This window comes from Procambarus clarkii, chromosome 24 (genome assembly GCF_040958095.1).
Source record: "Procambarus clarkii isolate CNS0578487 chromosome 24, FALCON_Pclarkii_2.0, whole genome shotgun sequence".
NCBI classification, from domain to species: Eukaryota; Metazoa; Arthropoda; class Malacostraca; order Decapoda; family Cambaridae; genus Procambarus; species Procambarus clarkii.
In genome coordinates this window covers 6872374-6892165 of record NC_091173.1, presented here as the reverse complement: position 1 = coordinate 6892165, position 19792 = coordinate 6872374, and the positions used below count along the sequence as shown (strand labels likewise).

General features: G+C 37.5%; 1 protein-coding gene across 1 annotated transcript in view; it reads left to right on the top strand.

The window, feature by feature from the left end:
• The window catches only part of LOC123761775 (ras-related protein M-Ras), a 32121-nt gene extending 13487 nt beyond the window's left edge, over positions 1-18634 (top strand). The window contains exons 5-6 of the mRNA XM_045747969.2: positions 8792-8954; positions 11919-18634. Of these exons, the coding sequence (XP_045603925.1) occupies positions 8792-8954; positions 11919-11999 (244 nt within the window). The 3' untranslated portion in view covers positions 12000-18634. The remainder of the gene's footprint in view (positions 1-8791; positions 8955-11918) is intronic.
• The last annotated feature ends 1158 nt before the right edge of the window (positions 18635-19792 follow it).

The window sequence follows — 19792 nt, the reverse complement described above, 5'->3', positions numbered from 1 at the left end:
CTCTCTGAGGGGGCCCGGTTCTGGCCGTGGTCCCCGGTAGGCCTAAGAACTCCATACGCATGACTGATGCCAAAGTCTGACATTAGCATATCAGCCTGGGATAGCTCCGGGGAGCCTCCGGGACTTACCCAGAAAATGGCGTTTCATTACATTCAACGCTGGTTTTTTGTTTTACCTTACTGAAGATCATCAATCAATCTTCTAGTGAAGTAGTATGTATTACGAGGTTGCTTAAGCTGTTTCCAAGTACTTTAACAACAAGATTGATGTGTCTTCATTAAGGCAAGTAAAAAAAATACCATATTTGTGTTATAAGTAAGTCATTGTCTGTATATACATTTAATTTGTTTTGGAATATTAAAGAAACAATTTATCTTTTGGTATAATAAATCTTGAGGGTTTTTTCTGTGATAGACAAAAACTAATTTAAAAAATCTGGATTTTGTCTGAAACAATATAATCTGGATTTTGGAGGTACTGCATGTGTGTGTGTGTGTATGTATGTATGTGAAGTGTGTGTGTATGTAACTACCTAAATGTAGTCATAGGATGAGAGCCATTATCATGGTGTCCTGTCTTCCCAGTACTCTCTCATGACTTTGAAATTACTGATAGTTTTGACATCCACCGCCTTCTCACTTACTTGTTCCAACCATCTCATTCAGATTGCAAAAAAAAAAAGAGATCTTTCTAATATTTTTTTGGTACCTTTGTTGCCTTAGCTTAAATCTATGACCTTTTGTTCTTGAAGTTGCAGGTTTCAAGAATTCCTTTGTCAATTCCTGATGTTATTTTACATGTAGTGATCATTTCTTCTCTCTTCTATCTTCTTGCTTTGGCATGTGTATCACCTCTAGCCTCTCCTTATAGCTTATGTTTTACAGTTCCAGAAGCCATATCATATCATCTCTTCTTTTACCAGTTTATTGATGAGCTTCTTGAGATATGGACACCATACAACCACTGCATATTTCAATTTTGCTATCATAAGTTGTGAACACTTTCTTTAATATTTAATCATCCATGTATTTAACACTTTTGCTGCACACCTAAGGTAGGTCGAGCGGTAGCCGCCAGCTCACTGCCTCACTACAATGCTTATACATAGTCTTTTCAACTTTCCTACCTCAATTTGATACGTTGTTCAATTTGGTTTCAAATTGTTCGCAATAAAATGCTCTAAAGGAATATTTACATGTACAAAAAAATAAGAACATTACCAATACGATATGTTAAAATACTCTGTACATCGTCATGTGAAAAAACTGGCTTTTTGTCATTGTTTATTCATTTTGTCTTTGTTTATAACATCATATCATTCGTTTTTGTGTTTCCTTTATAAATGTTTGTTCAAATGGTGCAATGTTGTCAATAGACCAGGCTTCACCAGGACTGGTGCCTGTGGTGCATTGGGTATGTGGGGTCCTTTGGGTACTATTTCTAATTGAAGGGCCTGCAATATCATCATCACTCCACTCACTTTCAATCTCATCCTTGCCTGCTTTTCAGTTTCAAGCACCTCACTATCTACATCACTACCACTTTCTGTACTTTCAAGATAACTGCCTGAAAACTCGTCAACTACAGCTTGAAATTTTGTAGGTGTGTGTTTCACTTTGCTATACTTTTGGCGAACACGTGTTAGCTTTCCCTCATCCGTGTTTCTTTCAGTACTTTTGTCGTGGATTGGCTCTGTCCTTGTTCACTATCCATCTTGGAGTAAATGTAGTGTTTATAAAGGAAAAAACCCAGAACGGCCTCACTATTTCTACTCGAGGAGAGGTCGTGGCAATCACGAGCGTGGTCACGAAAACACTTGAGACTCCTGTGTGGGTTGCCACCCAGGCGGCGGTCAAGTGAAGCCACGTGGGCTATACAAAGAATGGGAAGACGTTGGCATTCATTTTAAAACCAACCTCATAATAATTGGACAACAAATGGATTTTTACAATTTTTAAAATTTTGGACGGCATTGCCATCCTCGGGAAAACTGCGTGTAATTATTTTTGGATGTCATTACAGTTATCAGGCAGGGATAGTGTTAAAAGCGATTCTGAAGTTGGAAAGCAACACACACCATATGCACCTCATTCAATGTCCTTTATGTGGTCTTCTGGTGAGTCTGCTATTCTGACTTCCACCCCCATCCCCAGGGGCCAGATTCACGAAGCAGTTATGCAAGTACTTACGAACATGTACATCTTTCCTCAATCTTTGACAGCTTTGGTTACATTTATTAAACAGTTTACAAGCATGAAAACTTCCCAATCAACTGTTGTTGTTATTATAAACAGTCTCCTAGTGCTTCGGAGCTCATTAACTGTTTAATAATTGTAAACAAAGCCGCCAAAGATTGAGAAAAGATGTACTGGTTCGTAAGTGCTTGCGTAACTGCTTCATGAATCTGGCCCCAGGTCTCTTTCTTTGTCAGAGTTCTTTAATGCTTTTTCTTATAATTTGTAGGCTGTGTGACATATTTTCTTCTAATCCACATTCCATAACATGGCATTCATCACATTGAACTCATTTGCCAAGTGTTTCTCCATATACTTATTTTGTCCAGGTCATCTTGAAGGGCAATGCAATTACATACTGTAAGTATCTTACCTTCCTTAGTAGCCTGTAATCAGCAAACATGTTTATATCGTTCTGTATTCCTTTTGGTAGATTGTGTAAATAGACAATTAATATTACCAGTGCAAGAACCTGAACCCTTGTGGTATTCCATTAGTAACTCTAGACTGATACATTGCCTCAGGATTACTGTCTTCGTCTTTCTGTCAGAAACGTTTTCATTCATGTCAGCAGTTTGGCTGTCACCCCTCCAGCATGTTCCAATTTCCAGAATTTCATATTATGTAGGACTCAATTTTTTTTTTTTTTTTTTTTTTTTTTTTTTAGTCTAGATAAACAGTCAGTTCAACCATCTCTTTCCTCTAAAATCTCTGTGGCTCTGTCTAGAAACTAAGTAGATTTGTTACAGAGGATCTTCCTGTTCGAAGCCATACTGTCTGTTATTGTATCATTTCTCTCAGGTGTTCTGCCCATTTGGGTTTAACTATTTTTCTAGTGTTTTGATTACTATGCTTGTCAACGATACACGTTTATAATTTAGAGGGATCTTCTCTAGTACCATTTTTATAGACTGGAACTGTTTGCCTGTTTCCATATATCTGCTAAGAGTCAATGTACATAAAGCTGTCTGAAGTATCAATTAAAGTAGAATGTTCAGCTCAGGTGCATATTCTCTCAGAACTGAAGGTAAAACTTCATCTGGGCCAACTGCTTTATTTCCTCCTAGCTTGTTGAACAATTTTTCTACTTCATCTTGTGACACATTGATACTACAGTGGTACCTCGAGTGACGAGCGACTCCAGTTATGAGCATTTCGAGTAACGAGCGAGCCACTCACAGAAAATTTGTCTCGATTAACACTTTCGCCCGGGCATGACACAGCATTGCATCATCCGTTTACTGTTGGTAATCTCGGGGATGACGCAGCATTGCGTCATCCACTAAAATAATTGCCAAAAGTCAGGTTTTTATCCAATTTTTTTGGGACTGTTTGGTAACTGTCAACATGCCGAATGCAATCTGTGACTACAATACAAACATGAAAGGTGTTGATCACTTTGACCAAATGATCAAATATTATCACTTCATAAGGAAAACTCGCAAATGGATGAAGAAAATGACCATCTATTTTGTGCAAATGGCTATCTACAATGCTTATGTGATGTACAACTACTACACAAAAAATACTAAACTATAATACTACATATACTAAAATACTAAATACTAAACATTTGTGGGCAGGAATTGGGAGTGTAGGTGGAAGGCGTCTGGGCGCTCACTCGCGGTTAACACGTGGCCCATCTTCAACTCGTCGGCAGGTGGAGCGTGACCAGGTTTTTTATTTTATATGCTAATGTTCCTCTAGAGAATTCTATTGTGAACCCATTGATACCAAAATGAAAGACCTAGGACGAAAATTGAGGTGACCAGAGTGAAAAGAGTGAACACATTTTATCGCTTTTGCGCGCTCCTGGGTAACTCGTTCGCACTTTCTCTGTTTGCTGTGGGTAATTAGCTGGGCTTTTGGAGTTTATATGCATTTAGTGCTGTAGAGAATTCTATTGCGAACACAATGATACCAAATTTAATCTCGTAGGACGAGAATTAAGGAGACAAAGTTGAAGAGAGTATACACTTTTCAGAATTAACGCGCGCTCCCGTGAAACGCTGGGACCCAAATCGCACAGTTGAGGGGTGGCGCGCGGGGCACACCAAAGTGTTAACAAGCAAACCACACAGTGCTTCCTAGCGTTCCCGCTGGTTCTCGAATGGCCCCGACGACAGTAGTGTTGTTGTTTCGCAAGACGAGCATTTCACATGACGAGCTCAGTGCCAGAACGGATTAAATTCGTTAATCGAGGCGCCACTGTATATGATGTTCTCTGAAGTTGGCATTGTCTGGTTCTCTGAAGTTGGCATTGTCTGGTTCTCTGAAAACCTCATTTTGCACAAACACACTTTGGAACTGTTCATTAGTGTTTCACATATTTTCTCTTCATTCTCTGTTAGTCTGTTACCCATTTTGTGTGTGTGTGTTTTTGTTTTGCACAAGAGGGAGCGAGAAAGAGTGAGGGAGGTTGGTCTTTCCTCTCCATTGCAGCTCTTCTACGTCTCACTATGAGGGTAGTTAATCAGGTGTTATTGTGCAGACAACGAGTGTTTGCAGCCTGAGTATGATCAACACTGCTCTTTGTAACATGAATTAAATCACTTACTAAGTATTTGTCCACGCCCAAATGTTTCCATACCATACCATATTGGTTAAACGGTGTGGAAATGTAGTCAGTTAAATGTATGAAGATACATAGTGTGTGTGCGTGTGTTGACTTTCTTAATTATGTGGATATTTTTATTTGTTATGAGAGCATATCTTTGTCATAATGCTTGTTCATGTTTTCAAATGTCTTTAATGTTGGACCATGTTCTCACGAACCTCCTTTTTGTCATGACATGTTTATCTTATTCCTGCTTCATTTTATAGGAGAATCTTGTAAGTATCATACCTAAAGTACCTTTCCTGTTATTCCTACTCTGAATCTCTGCAATACTGCATTCACCCGCTCATCTCTCCATCAGTAAACTAAGACTCGTTCTCACACTGACAGGTAACTACAGAATGCATTTTCTTATGAAAACATGACATTTTGGTAGCAAGTTTTGTATTTTTGGTGCACTTGTTTGCTTTGTAGTGTATATTTAATGAACATATTTTTGTGTGTGTGTGTGTGTGCCTGCATTATTTCCATTTAATATATTAAGAATGTCTCGTGTATTGACTTAAGATGTAAATCATTTATGATTGAATAGTATGGTTACGATTGACATTGGCCAATCTTGTCAAATGGTGAATATTTTGTTGGTTTAGTTTGGATGTTTCTTTCCCACTATACCCAAGTATACCACACAGCATACACAATCACTAATATAGCACCCACCTATATTACATGATAATTATGAACACTTATGGTATTTATAATAGATAGTACAGGTGTTAACACCCCTAACCTTGGTGTTAGATTATTTGGATCATATTTACTACAGTATTAGAAAATTGAAATCAAAATACATGTAAGGATTTTTAAAAATTTCACTATTAAAATTGGTCTTGTTATGGTGGCACATATGCAAAGAGATTTTCTTTTACTAGATACTTTTACTAGATAGGTAAACAAATCAAATTGAAAACTATTTGGCTGCTTTTTGGTCCTCAAAAGGGGTAGGGGCCAAAGAGCAAATTGGAGAAATGATAAAAGTATGATAAATACAAAATAGAATAATATTAACACTATCGCTCACCAGGCAGGCGCTCGATAAACTTAAGGGTCATGTACCGAGCGTGCGGGCGAGCGTGCGGGTAAGCGCGCAGTGACACCTAAATGTGTATACTTGTTTCAGCTTTCTCACCTTAATTCTCGTGCAACGTCGCTCGTTTTGGTATCATTGTGTTCGCAATTAAATTCCCTACAGATGTGTATGAATATAATGTACAAAAGCCTTAAGTGCCTCCCCAAAGAAAAGCCTAAAGTTACCCGTGAACGAGCACCAATTTGTACACTGCAACCCAATGTACTCGCCTAGTTGTACTCACCTAGTTGTGCTTGCGGGGGTTGAGCTCTGGCTCTTTGGTCCCGCCTCTCAACTGTCAATCAACAGGTGTACAGGTTCCTGAGCCTATTGGGCTCTTATCATATCTACACTTGAAGCTGTGTATGGAGTCAGCCTCCACCACATCACTTCCTAATGCATTCCATTTGTCAACCACTTGAACACTAAAAAAGTTCTTTCTAATATCTCTGTGGCTCATTTGGGCACTTAGTTTCCACCTGTGTCCCCTAGTGCGTGTGCCCCTTGTGTTAAACAGCCTGTCTTTATCAACCCTGTCAATTCCCTTGAGGATCTTGAATGTGGTGATCATGTCCCCCCTAACTCTTCTGTCTTCCAACGAAGTGAGGTTTAATTCCCGTAGTCTCTCCTCGTAGCTCATACCTCTCAGCTCGGGTACTAGTCTGGTGGCAAACCTTTGAACCTTTTCCATTTTAGTCTTATGCTTGACTAGATATGGACTCCATGCTGGTGCCGCATACTCCAGGATTGGTCTGACATATGTTGTATATAATGTTCTGAAAGATTCCTTACACAAGTTTCTAAAGGCCGTTCTTATGTTAGCCAACCTGGCATATGCTGCTGTTGTTATCCTCTTGATGTGAGCATCAGGGGACAGGTCTGGCGTGATGTCAACCCCCAGGTCTTTCTCTCTCTCGGACTCTTGAAGTATTTCATCTCCCAAGTGATACCTTGTATCTGGTCTCCTACTTCCTACCCCTATCTTCATTACATTACATTTGCTTGGATTAAACTCTAACAGCCATTTGTTCGACCATTCCTGCAGCTTGTCCAGGTCTTCTTGAAGCCTCAAGCTGTCCTCCTCTGTCTTAATCCTTCTCATAATTTTGGCGTCGTCAGCAAACATTGAGAGGAATGAGTCTATACTCTCTGGGAGATCATTTACGTATATCAGAAACAGGATAGGGCCAAGTACAGAGCCCTGTGGGACTCCACTGGTGACTTCACGCCAGTCTGAGGTCTCACCCCTCACTGTAACTCTCTGCTTCCTATTGTTTAGGTACTCCCTTATCCACTGGAGCGCCCTACCAGTTACTCCTGCCTGTTTCTCTAGCTTATGCATCAACCTTTTATGGGGTTTTATGGGGAACGAGTATAATGTGTATACTCGTTCAGTTTGATAACATCAAATTTCGTGTTACATCTTTCATTTTGGTATCAAATTGTTCGCAATAAAAAGGCACGTATTTTAAAACTAGTCCCATAATAATAGAGCAATAACTGGAATTTTAACAAATATTTTAATTCTGGAAGCTCATCATCACAAAATTATTTTTATCTTTCCAGTGTTCTGACATAAATTTTTGTGTTACATCTTTCATTTTGGTATCAAATTGTTCGTGACGTAAAGGCGCACATTTTAAAACTAGTCCCAAGATCATAGGACAATAAATAGAATTTTAACAAATATTTTAATATTTTGACCAAAAGCCTATTTATAATCTTTCAAGTGTTCGGACATCAAGTTTCATGTTATATCTTTCATTTTGGTATCAAATTGTACGCAATCTAAAGGCGTTTATTTTGATACTATCCCAAGGTCGATTGGATAAAAAATTAATTTTATACAAATATTTTTTGTAGTGGACGCGAGTCCGGTCGAAAGTTACTGATAGTGTTAATGAGCCGGTATATACAGTATAAATGTCGGACAGAGATGACTTGTTACTTTGCATGTAAGTCTCTCGATAGTATTCTTGGTGACTCGGATGCTTTTGATATCGTTCACCTTATGCGTTTCTGTTCTCGTATTGGCATCCTTGGTGATATTTAGCGCCCTCTGATTATCCCGCACATTTGATGGTGCTACATAACCTTCCCGGCTTGGTGCCTTCTATTGACTTACTTACTTACTAATTACTTACCTACTTTGCATATAAGTGACTGCCTTTAATTTATACATACTAATTACAGTAAATATAATTTACTATTTACAGTAAATATAAATTTTCAGCAATTATTATTGTAAATCTAACGTTAAAAAAGGATTACAAGGAATTTTGTTATGGGATCTGTTACCTTGACAATGATATATCAGTATCATTAATTAAAGCACAATCCTGATCATCATCATCATCAGCTCTTATAATTTATTCTCTTAACACCTCAACAGTATGTTGAGTTGTTTGGCAACTACTCTACCTTACTGATGTCTTGACTTTCTCTTTATCCACTAGTCTATCGAAGGTTGCTTCCTGCTGAGTAGATCTCTATGTGCCGAATCCCCTATTCACCTCTTTGTCTCCCTTTCTTTTAATTACAGTACTTAGATTTGTTGGCAGATTAAATAATCTGCTTCTACCCTAACAGCTCCTAGTAGCAGTAGCAGAACCAAAGAGATGGCTTCTTTCATCAGACACCCATTGACGTATTCTGAGTGTTTATACAATATTTTGCCAGTTAAGGGCATTAAGAATGTAAATTCTGAATTGTCCTTTTATTAAGACTGAGTATTCTGCTCCATGATAGTGTGGAACACATCTCAGTCAAGATAATACATGAAGTATCCCACTCTTGATAATATGGGATACGCCCCTTTCCAAGTCAACCAAGCCTTCGATGGTCTGTCTAATTGCTACTTTCTTTCCACAGAGAATCTTACCCAATGCTGCTGGTAGCTAACAAAGTGGATTTGGTACATATGCGGAAAGTGTCAGAAGAGATGGGACGGGAACTAGCCCACAGACTTAATCTCTCGTATATTGAGACCAGTGCAAAAGACCCGCCCCTCAACGTTGACTCTGCATTTCATGAGGTGAACATGCTCTATTTTGTCCCCCTTTTGTAGATTTATTGGTTGCAGTAGTTTAGAGAATATAATGGATTCCCATTCCATTGGAAATTGCATGCAGTGGAAGGATTCCAGAGTGTAAAAGTGTGTGTCCAGATAAGTGAGGTAGACTGGGTATACAGTACCAGGAAACATGAATAAAATATAGTTATACAGTACTAAAAGTTAACTTCTGTGTTAAATTAACAAAATATGCTCAAATGTGTATTGTCACTGCATTACACACCACATTATTTGTGTCACAGTAAAGTGAAGAATGGCTGCATCTTCAAGGTTGTTAACCAGTCACTACACTTGAGTGGAAATTTTCTGTACTGTATATATAATTTATATCTTGGTCAAATCTTAATTAAGTAATGAAATTTGTTAGGTTAGAGAAAATTAGTTAATTTAAATATAAGGTTTGCAAGTGTTATAAGAGCAATTTTTTTCATTGGGATTTCAGATGTTGCTGAAAATAAACTATATATCTATATAATTCAGATGCCATACTCCAGTCCCTGGAGGTGGACATCATTGGGAGGTCACAGCATAAGTTTCATACAGATGGACATATTGCTTCATGAACCATCACCTTTTCAAGCTCACTTATCCCTTATCTCAACCCTTTCTTTCATATATTGTTCCACTCTTTCAAGACACTGGTCATCTGCTCATATTATATGATCCCTTTGTTGGACCTTTGTACACACTTATTGTTGAAACAATTCTCCGAGTATTCTTTTAACATGACCATACTCCCTCAGAGTATTACACTTCACCCACTCCACATCTCGGTCCTTCACCCCGTTCACTCATACTTTATCTCCTGTATATGGTAACTATCATTGCTATAACCATCCCACATACACCACTTGACTTTATATAAAAAAAAATTTGTACTTCGAGTGCTCTGGTCATTTCCAGACCCAAGTTTCACTACCATACGTCAAGCAGAGCAGAGTAAGTATGCTATTTCTGTCCTTTCTTAACTATCTTGCTAATATTTCTTCGTTTAATTATACTAGTCACCTCTACCACTCTTTCCCACTCATTATCCTCTTTGTTACTTCACCTTCCAAACTCTTGTTTCTATGTAACACTACCCCTAAGCTTATAAAAATTACTACTACTACTACCACTAGTATATATCTATTTTTATCTAATCGTTCAAATCATTGTCTTGCCACTATAGAGATTTTCAAAATCTGCAACATATTAATTCTGGGGAAATTACCCAGAGAGTTGGGTTACAGTGGTCTGAATTAAAATGAACTCTTGTAGTACTTAAGTTATGAGCACCTTCAGTCATACATTCTCAATCAACATTATTCTGCATTGGCTGTGCAGAAGATATTTCTGTAGAAGCCATAAGGCTCCAAATACTGTACACCTTTATATTTGGAGCCATGGAGCAGGTAATGTGGACAGGAGGCAGTTTGTACGTGCCACTGATGAGTGATGAATTGTAGCACTTCAATGACTTCACACTGCAGTGCTCACTGTTTCCCTCTCCAATGTAGTTAATAACTTTATTGATGTTACTCTGTCCATTTCTTTATCAATACAGTAATTAAGTCGATAAAGATACACTACTTAAAAGTCGATTCCAGGGTGTTGGTGATAAATTATTATATTATGGCAGTAGATTAACTAAGTTGGCAACACAAGCTTTCTTCTGAACCTTTTGAAGATTAGCTGTGTATTGTGCCATTGCAGAAATACTTGAAAATAGAGTGGAGGATTCTCTGGCCCTCCCCACACAGGCAGGGCCAGTTAGAGGACAGGCATTGTAGACTGTAGTATATGCTGTGCTCAAGCTTATGTTGGTTATGTTGGCAGTTGACACCCAAAGATACCATGAGGCTAGGGTAAGAATGGTGCAGTACCTTCTCATCTAAATGTGCAGTCAAAGGTCTTGTCTCCCTGGGATTACATGTGACATTCCACCAATTCTTGTAGCAAAAGATCTCCCTTCCCCTTTCACTGGCTAGCTTATGAACAGTGTTGCCATGGTATGCAAGTTTCTCTTACTTAATTATTCAACTTGGTGTCGTGCTCAAACCTCCATTTAATATTTGGATCTGTTGATATGAGTAGTTCCAGCCAGACACCCAATATGACTTAATGTCCAAACTGAAGGGAGGTATGTAGGCTCATTGCATCAGCTTGGTACAATATACATTCATCATCTAGGAGAAGGGTTAAGCTAGAAAAACATCAGTAGAGAAACACACTATCCATCCCTCTGTTTACCTTTCATTTTCTTTCACTGTAACTGTCTTTTATCCTTTCAGTAAAATACTGTACTGTATTTCTTTCAAAGTCCTGGGTGACCAGGGGTTCCACCACATGGTGGGGCAGGTGCAGTAGTTCAGTGTGTTATATTGTGGCAATGATCATTGCTTAGTTAATGCTAGGTACCTGCTTTTCATGATGCAGTGGTTTGTTTTGTTGTGCTTGTGCTTTCTGGTCACGTTTTCCTCAGTTTGATCCCTAGTTCTCACTTCATCTCAGAAATCAGAGTATGGTTCTGGCACTGTCCCTGGTAGACAAGAGTGGATCCCTGAGGTCTGGTGCAATTTCCTTAAGGCATGGCTTGAACAGTGGTCATTTGGGTAGCTATTGAGATCCTCATCAGAAGAGGGCATTTCGTCAAATTCAACACTTAAATTTTGGCATCGTATCCTGATCTAGAGAATATGTAGAAGTGCTCTTTTCAGAAGCTCATCTCTTATTTTTCATTGTAACTGATCGTAACAATCTTATATCCTGGAACGGAATTCTCCCATAGCATTCAGACTACTGGAAGCCCTAGTTCTGCTTTTGAACAATTAGTGTTTTTTGAATACTCATCGTTTAAAACATGTTTAAAAACATTCCAAAAGCATTGTTACTTAGTCTGGAGTTACTTCCAAACCGTTACATATGACATTTGTACCTCCACAGGTTGTGCGTATCATACGGGATTCTCCTCCAGTGGATGGACCCAAGAAGTGCAATAAGAAGACAAAGTGTGTGATTATGTAAATTATTACTTTGATACTTTTGACCATCTCCAACACACTGCTACATGAGTCAACCCCCAATATTAAGAATTTTACCTTGATCATTGTTACAACCTTGCTTGTATAACTTAAAAACTGTCAATTGGACAACATTTTTCTTGGGTTGAAAGAAATGACAGAAACTAACTTAGTATCATAAGATTCATCAGAAGTACTGTACTTTTTATTATTGTTTTAATATAAATGAGATTCAAGAGTAGATTTGAGGCATCACAGTGCATGACTCAAAAGAATTGCCGAGTCTGTCATTTTGTGATATCTCGGGTGATTTACAGAGTGGTACTCCAGTAGAGAGTATTAATGGTAATTTGTTTTTGGTTTTTATAATATAAAATGTTCTGTTGTGGTGCTTTAGAGCTACAGTACTTGTATATGCTCATTTCGGTTTATGATCCTTCCGTTGACAATAAACCCACAAACTTAGTGTTCCTTGTAATTTGTAACATAATGTTTCTTGTGGGTGTTCATCATTTTGAAAAATATAATAGATGTCTCCATTTTCTTATGTAACAATGGAATATGTTGTGCACTAAAGTTTATATTGTCATAGCTTTAAGAAATATTTTTACCTCTCATCTTTCATATTATACCAAAGACATTGGGAGTGAGTGCTATAAGCATAATTTTAAAGAATTATTTAATTTTAGAATTTTTACTATAGTCAAGGTTCACAGGGGCTTGAAGCTTAGCATGGCCTAATGATATTTAATATTTGCATTCTCTCTGCTATTGTACATCATTCAAATTTTTTGTCAGGTTGCCATAGAAGTGCTTAAAGTTTCACCACAAGTTTTCTGGGAGGGCATCCTAATCCAGGGTCTGGTCTTGTTGCAATGTAATCGCTTCAAGTGGCAACTCCATAATGGTTTGTTGACACACCACCATACGGATGCACTGTATATCTTCCATTATTTTGGCCAAACGTCTTGGTTATGTTTCAATATTTATTTTTCATTTCAAGTGAAAAGAAAGAATTATAAAGTCAGTGCACCAGTGATCCTAAAATGATTAAAATAACTGGAAATTGTCCAGATTATTATTCTTGTGGAAATGGATTCTGGGTATCCTTACCCAGAAACTTTACTGCAAGGTACCTGGGAGGGCATCCTGGCCCAGAAACTTTACTGCAAGGTACTTGGGAGGGCATCCTGGCCCAGAAACTTTACTGCAAGGTACCTGGGAGGGTATCCTGGCCCAGAACCTTTACTGCAAGGTACCTGGGAGGGCATCCTGGCCCAGAAACTTTACCGCAAGGTACCTGGGAGGGCATCCTGGCCTAGAAACTTTACTGCAAGGTACCTGGGAGGGCATCCTGGCCCAGAAACTTTACTGCAAGGTACCTGGGAGGGTATCCTGGCCCAGAACCTTTACTGCAAGGTACCTGGGAGGGCATCCTGGCCCAGAAACTTTACCGCAAGGTACCTGGGAGGGCATCCTGGCCCAGAAACTTTACCGCAAGGTACCTGGGAGGGCATCCTGGCCCAGAACCTTTACTGCAAGGTACCTGGGAGGGCATCCTGGCCCAGAAACTTTACCGCAAGGTACCTGGGAGGGCATCCTGGCCCAGAAACTTTACTGCAAGGTACCTGGGAGGGCATCCTGGCCCAGAAACTTTACTGCAAGGTACCTGGGAGGGCATCCTGGCCCAGAAACTTTACCGCAAGGTACCTGGGAGGGCATCCTGGCCCAGAAACTTTACTGCAAGGTACCTGGGAGGGCATCCTGGCCCAGAAACTTTACCGCAAGGTACCTGGGAGGGCATCCTGGCCCAGAAACTTTACCGCAAGGTACCTGGGAGGGCATCCTGGCCCAGAAACTTTACTGCAAGGTACCTGGGAGGGCATCCTGGCCCAGAAACTTTACCGCAAGGTACCTGGGAGGGCATCCTGGCCAGAAACTTTACTGCAAGTTTCCATGGAAAACATCCCTGCCCAGAACTAGAAGTGTACTGTAATGTAGTTGCTAATTAGACAACAATAGTATTACACACAAAAGACACTAGAAAGATAATTCAAGAGACCTTTTTTGTTTTTGTATAATTTATGGCTGGTATAGTGTCTTTCCTGATCTCTGCAGGTCGCACTCTTTCTGGTGTGGACATCAGCCCTCAATGCCGACATTACTTGTACATATTAAATAAATATGGACAAATTAAATGACACATTTATGTATATATGTATATGTATATATATATATATATATATATATATATATATATATATATATAATATATATATATATATATATATATATATATATATATATATATATATATATATATATATATATATATATATATATATATGTCGTACCTAATAGCCAGAACGCACTTCTCAGCCTACTATTCAAGGCCTGATTTGCCTAATAAGCCAAGTTTTCATGAATTAATGTTTTTTCGTCTACCTAACCTACCTAACCTAACCTAACCTAGCTTTTTTTGGCTACCTAACCTAACCTTACCTATAAATATAGGTTAGGTTAGGTTAGGTAGGGTTGGTTAGGTTCGGCCATATATCTACGTTAATTTTACCTCCAATAAAAAAAAATTGACCTCATACATAGAGAAAAGGGTTGCTTTATCATTTCATAAGAAAAAAATTATAGTAATTATATTATAACAGGAAAACTTGGCTTATTAGGCAAATCGGGCCTTGAATAGTAGGCTGAGAAAGACTATGCAAGGCCCGACTTGCATAATAGGCCAAATTTTCCTGAATTTATATATTTTTAATAAAATTTTCTTATGAAATAATAAAGCTATCCATTTTATTATGAATGAGTTAAGTTTTTTTTAATTTGAGTTAAAACTAACGTAGATATATGACCAAACCTAACCAACCCTACCTAAGCTAACCTATCTTAACCCAACCTAAACTAACTCAACTAATTCAATAATTTATGTTCTTAATATAATATAGTAACAATAATTCAAATAAGCTAACTGTAAACAATTTATTGAAAATAAAGAAAATCACTTGGCCTATTAGGCAAATCGGGCCTTGCATAGTAGGCCAAGAAGTGCATTCTGGCAACTAGGTACGACATATATATATACATATGTGTGCAAATCATGAAAATTAACACGTGATGAAAAATGTGACGGTGTCAGACCACGGAGGAAGAATTGAAACAGGAATTTCCTTAAGTACTTTTGTATATTAATACATCTTCAGAAGGAATGAAGATGTCTTTATTCCTTCTGAAGATGTATTAATATATGAAAGTACCTAAAGAAATTCCTGTTTCAATTCTTCCTCCGTGTTCTGACACTGTCACATACATATATACATATATATACGTGTACATATATATATATATATATATATATAATATATATATATACACACACACACACACGCACACACACACACACACACACACACACACACACACACACACACACACACACACACACACACACACACACACACACACACACACACACACACACAGTGCATATATCCTCATGCATATATTCACATCTGCATATAAACACATTACCCCTCCTACACACTCATTTATATTATTTCACACGAGTCCATTTTCCATCTTGGATACTAGGACGTCATTGTTTGGCGGATCATTTGTATTGTAGGGTTACACATGACCGTGACGAACCCAGTTCATAGTAGTGGAGCTGCCTTTATTGTTTTTTGTGTAGCATATCTTGTGAGGAGAATAATAGGAGATACAATGAGATGGAAGATGGTTAAAGAAACATAACCAGATCTTGAGTAACTGCTGCTCACATCTACTTTCTCGAATTGTCTATTTTGAAGTGGCAGAAACACTGGAGTATCAGCCCAGTTACTTTCTCCCTAACATTCATGCAGTAATGTTTTATAGTGTTTTCTCAGTGTGAAAAGTTATAGTCAGGCTACTGTAGTTTTTGGATATATGTTTATATTGAATTGGTAATCAAAACCACATTGATAATATGAGTGGATATTTAATGAAATATCACTATAGACTGAATATTTACGTTCCAACTAAGTCAATTTCGGTTATTAATAACTTTGCACTCCTGATATTGAGAACATCAGATGGTTATTTGGTAATTACTTTTTATGTACTTTATCAACAATATAAATTTAATTTTCATATTAACCTTTTGTCTTAATATTATGCTTTAAAATATGGTTTCTGGTAAGAGAGAATGTTGGCTAAGTGGTGCTACATTAAATTTATTTCTTAAAAATATTGCAGATAAAATGTTTACATCTGCATGGCATATATGTCATCAAAGATGACAAATTTTAGGCCACTTAAGCATTGATCTCGGCCATTGATAGGACACAAGAAATATTGCTACTTTTGAGTGCAGATTTGATATACTGTACAAACAAGTATGTAACCAGCAGTATGGGGATCAGGTTGATTATTGTGTCCTCTGCTCAATCACAAGCACAAATAAAATGTCCAATGACATTGTTTTTGAAGTGCTCAAATAATGGAAATTTTACTATTATCATTGATGACGTAACTGTGATTTTGAAAAAAATATTGTGAATTATAATACAGCTCACATATTGAGCATAAAGCATTTCCTTTCATTTTAAATTTAAGGAAAAAGAAGTTGTGACTTAAAGGTTTATTATATTAACATTCAAAGCCAGTCAGCTCAAGAAATTTGGAGACAGGGCACAAAGCTTTGGTTCGGTTATGTGAATGTATCGATGTGTACTGTCTGCTACCCTTCTCCCCCAACGGGCTTCCCCCCACACTCATGATTCCCCCCCTGAGCAGGTGTAGGGGAGCCCCGGGGTACGGCTATACCCACCACATAAGGCATGTGATCACTTGAGCTTCCCACGAGGCAATAGCACGTACGTAGTATTTTCATTAAATAGCAAATGAAAACTTTCTTACGGTTGTTTCATGGTGAACAATTTTTGAATAGATATGCGCCTGGTGCCCTTTGTCTGAGATTTCCTTGACCTTTGATGAGTTGGTTACAAAGTAAATATTTTTATCATTCTTAAAATCATGTTTTTGTATAAACAATCCAGTTAACCTATCAGTTTTGGGAACTGTACAAAAATAACCATCACAAAATTGAGCTGGACTTGTCGAATATTGTACTGTATATCAGATGTTGATAAAGCCAGTTCCAAGTTATAATGTATTTTGGCAAATGAGGAAAGTATTATTGCCTACTTAGTCACAAGATATGCAGTGTCATTAAAAACTGGATGTCAAATCTTTGGAAATGTCCAGTTACAGATATTTTAGTTAGGTCATTTATATATTTTTAGTATTTGCAATTTAAGCACCAACAGTCCATATTATTAAAAAAAATTGTTGATGAGCTCAAATAATCATCTCATAAATTGGCAAGGCTTTTGTAAAATAGGAACTAAATGCTTTTTGATCCACTCATGTTCCTGATTACATCCTTCCCTCACTGCCTCCCAGCTTCACTCCCCCATTTGGCCGGGAGGAAGTGAGTATTTGGTTGAAACAGGAAAGTGAGTAAAAATAATTTTTTTTTTGTCAGTTCTATACAAGGAAAGTAGAATCTTGATTCTAAGAGCATTTGGTGTAAACCATTTTTCGTTAACTAAATGTTGTGTGGATGTCCCAGATATTATAACAAATATTCTAGATACTGTATCTACATTTGTTTATATTGTAGTTTGTCCTTGACCAATATTTGAAGCCAGGTAGAGGTGGTGTTCAGTGTCCCAGGTGAGTAGTGTCTCTCAAGGCTCTGGTACCTCTAGTCCAAGGCATGTGGTGGTGTGTATTCAATATGTAATTGTGTCCAGATGTGTAATTGCTGTACAAAATGTCAAAAGTGATTTAATGTTCCTCGTGTCAGTAGTCAAAGCTCTGCCCTGAGTGTTATAAATCATAATTAAAGTCTGTGTACCGATGTTCATAAATGTACCAAAGGCTTTTAATGCTCAATCGTACAGAAAACCTGGTTGTGGAGTTTAGCACAATCTGACAGTGACACATTCTGCAGACGTTTAGTGTGACACGTTCTGCAGACGTTTAGTGTGACACGTTCTGCAGACATTCAGTGTGACACGTTCTGCAGACATTGTAATGGTATGCTATACTGTACTTTGTACTTTACAAAGATTGGTGTGCAAGTTGTGAAATAGATATTATACATGGCCAAGTTCTAACAATTTCACAGCAACAGTAGCAGCAGCTGTGTTTATATTCTACTTCAAGGTGTGATGTAGGTTGCAAGATAGTTATATAAAATGTAACTTAACGTGAGAGGTAGATTTTGATGTACACCTATACGAATTTGGCATTAAAGAAGATGAACCATATCAAGAAGTAATCTGATTAATTGTAAACCTAGTTAAAAAGAAAATTCTTAGACTAAAGAAGTTGACATTCTTGGCGTGAAAACTGTATTAAGATAGGTCAGAAGTATTTATTTTTCATAATTGTTATTGTGAAGTGTGAAGTTTGTTATTAGGCAGCCAGAATTTTTGAGAGGGTTATTATGCAGCTTTTGTTATGAAAGTAACAGTATTTCACAGTAGAAATCTGTACTGTAACTGCAAGAAAACATATTGAGAAATATTTTGATGTATAAATAAATTGAAACCAGAATGCTATTAAAGTTAAATGTAGTGTCATGGTCTTCCTGTCCTTGGGTATGATCAATTTTGTTGACCTTTTTGAACATGATAAAATGGTATGGATTTAAATTTGAAACTTTAGACAACAATTCTAGGTAAGTTTGCTGACAGGTTTATTGAATCAACTTCAATAATGGCCATTACATGGGGCAATGAGTTTTTAGACAAAATTGCTTAAGAAAATTTTATTAAAGGAAACTTATAAGTTTAGTAGTGTAGCAATCACTGAATTGTAGATAGTTGAACTATGACATTTCTTGTACAATTTTGTATTATCTTGATGTTTGTGAAGTGCTAATGCTCAAGGGCAATAGTGGTAGTGGTATGCAATCTGAAATTATTTATAGACAATATATAAACAATAGGAAGAAAATTTGTCACATGAAAAATTATTTGTAATGAAAGTTATTTTTTCTGGCTGACAGTCCCCCTAGTCTGTAGCTGGTAGTCCCCTAGTCTCTGGCTGGTAGTCCCTTTGTCTCTGGCTGGTAGTCCCCTAGTCTCTGGCTGGTAGTCCCTTTGTCTCTGGCTGGCATTTCATAGTTCCTGAGTGGCAGTCCCAGTCATAAAGTCTTAATCATAAACTTTGTTACAATGTACACAAATCATTACAGTAATGGCTGGACTAAACAGGTGTACAACAGTCTAAATTATACTTACATTTTTAGCATAAAGTGAGTAACATTTAGCTTGCAGTTTGAAAGATGTTAAATACTGGTAAACCAACATGTACCTTAGAGTGGTAAGACATATTTACACAAGTTATATCACAAAATTTGGATAGGACAAATTGAAGAACTCGTATAAACTAATCATATCATTAAGTTATAGAAATTGGCACACCCTCAGCATTCCACTTCAATAGATTCTGGGGCTATTCTTGACCAAGTCACTCAAAACACAGCTCATACAACGTAGGTCCAACTTCAAGGCTACTCAAAATGGCAGTCTGTAAGTTATCTCTGTGACAGTAGTTCATTCATAATTCTAAATATTCTCCCTGTGTTTACTGTTAACTAGTTATTTTATTCTATCCTGTAGACCTCCTTTGCAATAATATATGTCACTCTTTCTTTAGTTGTACTTGTTAACAGTTAAATTGATATTTCTGGAAAAGGTGGAGTGGCTAGTGATAAGAGAATGAGTGCCT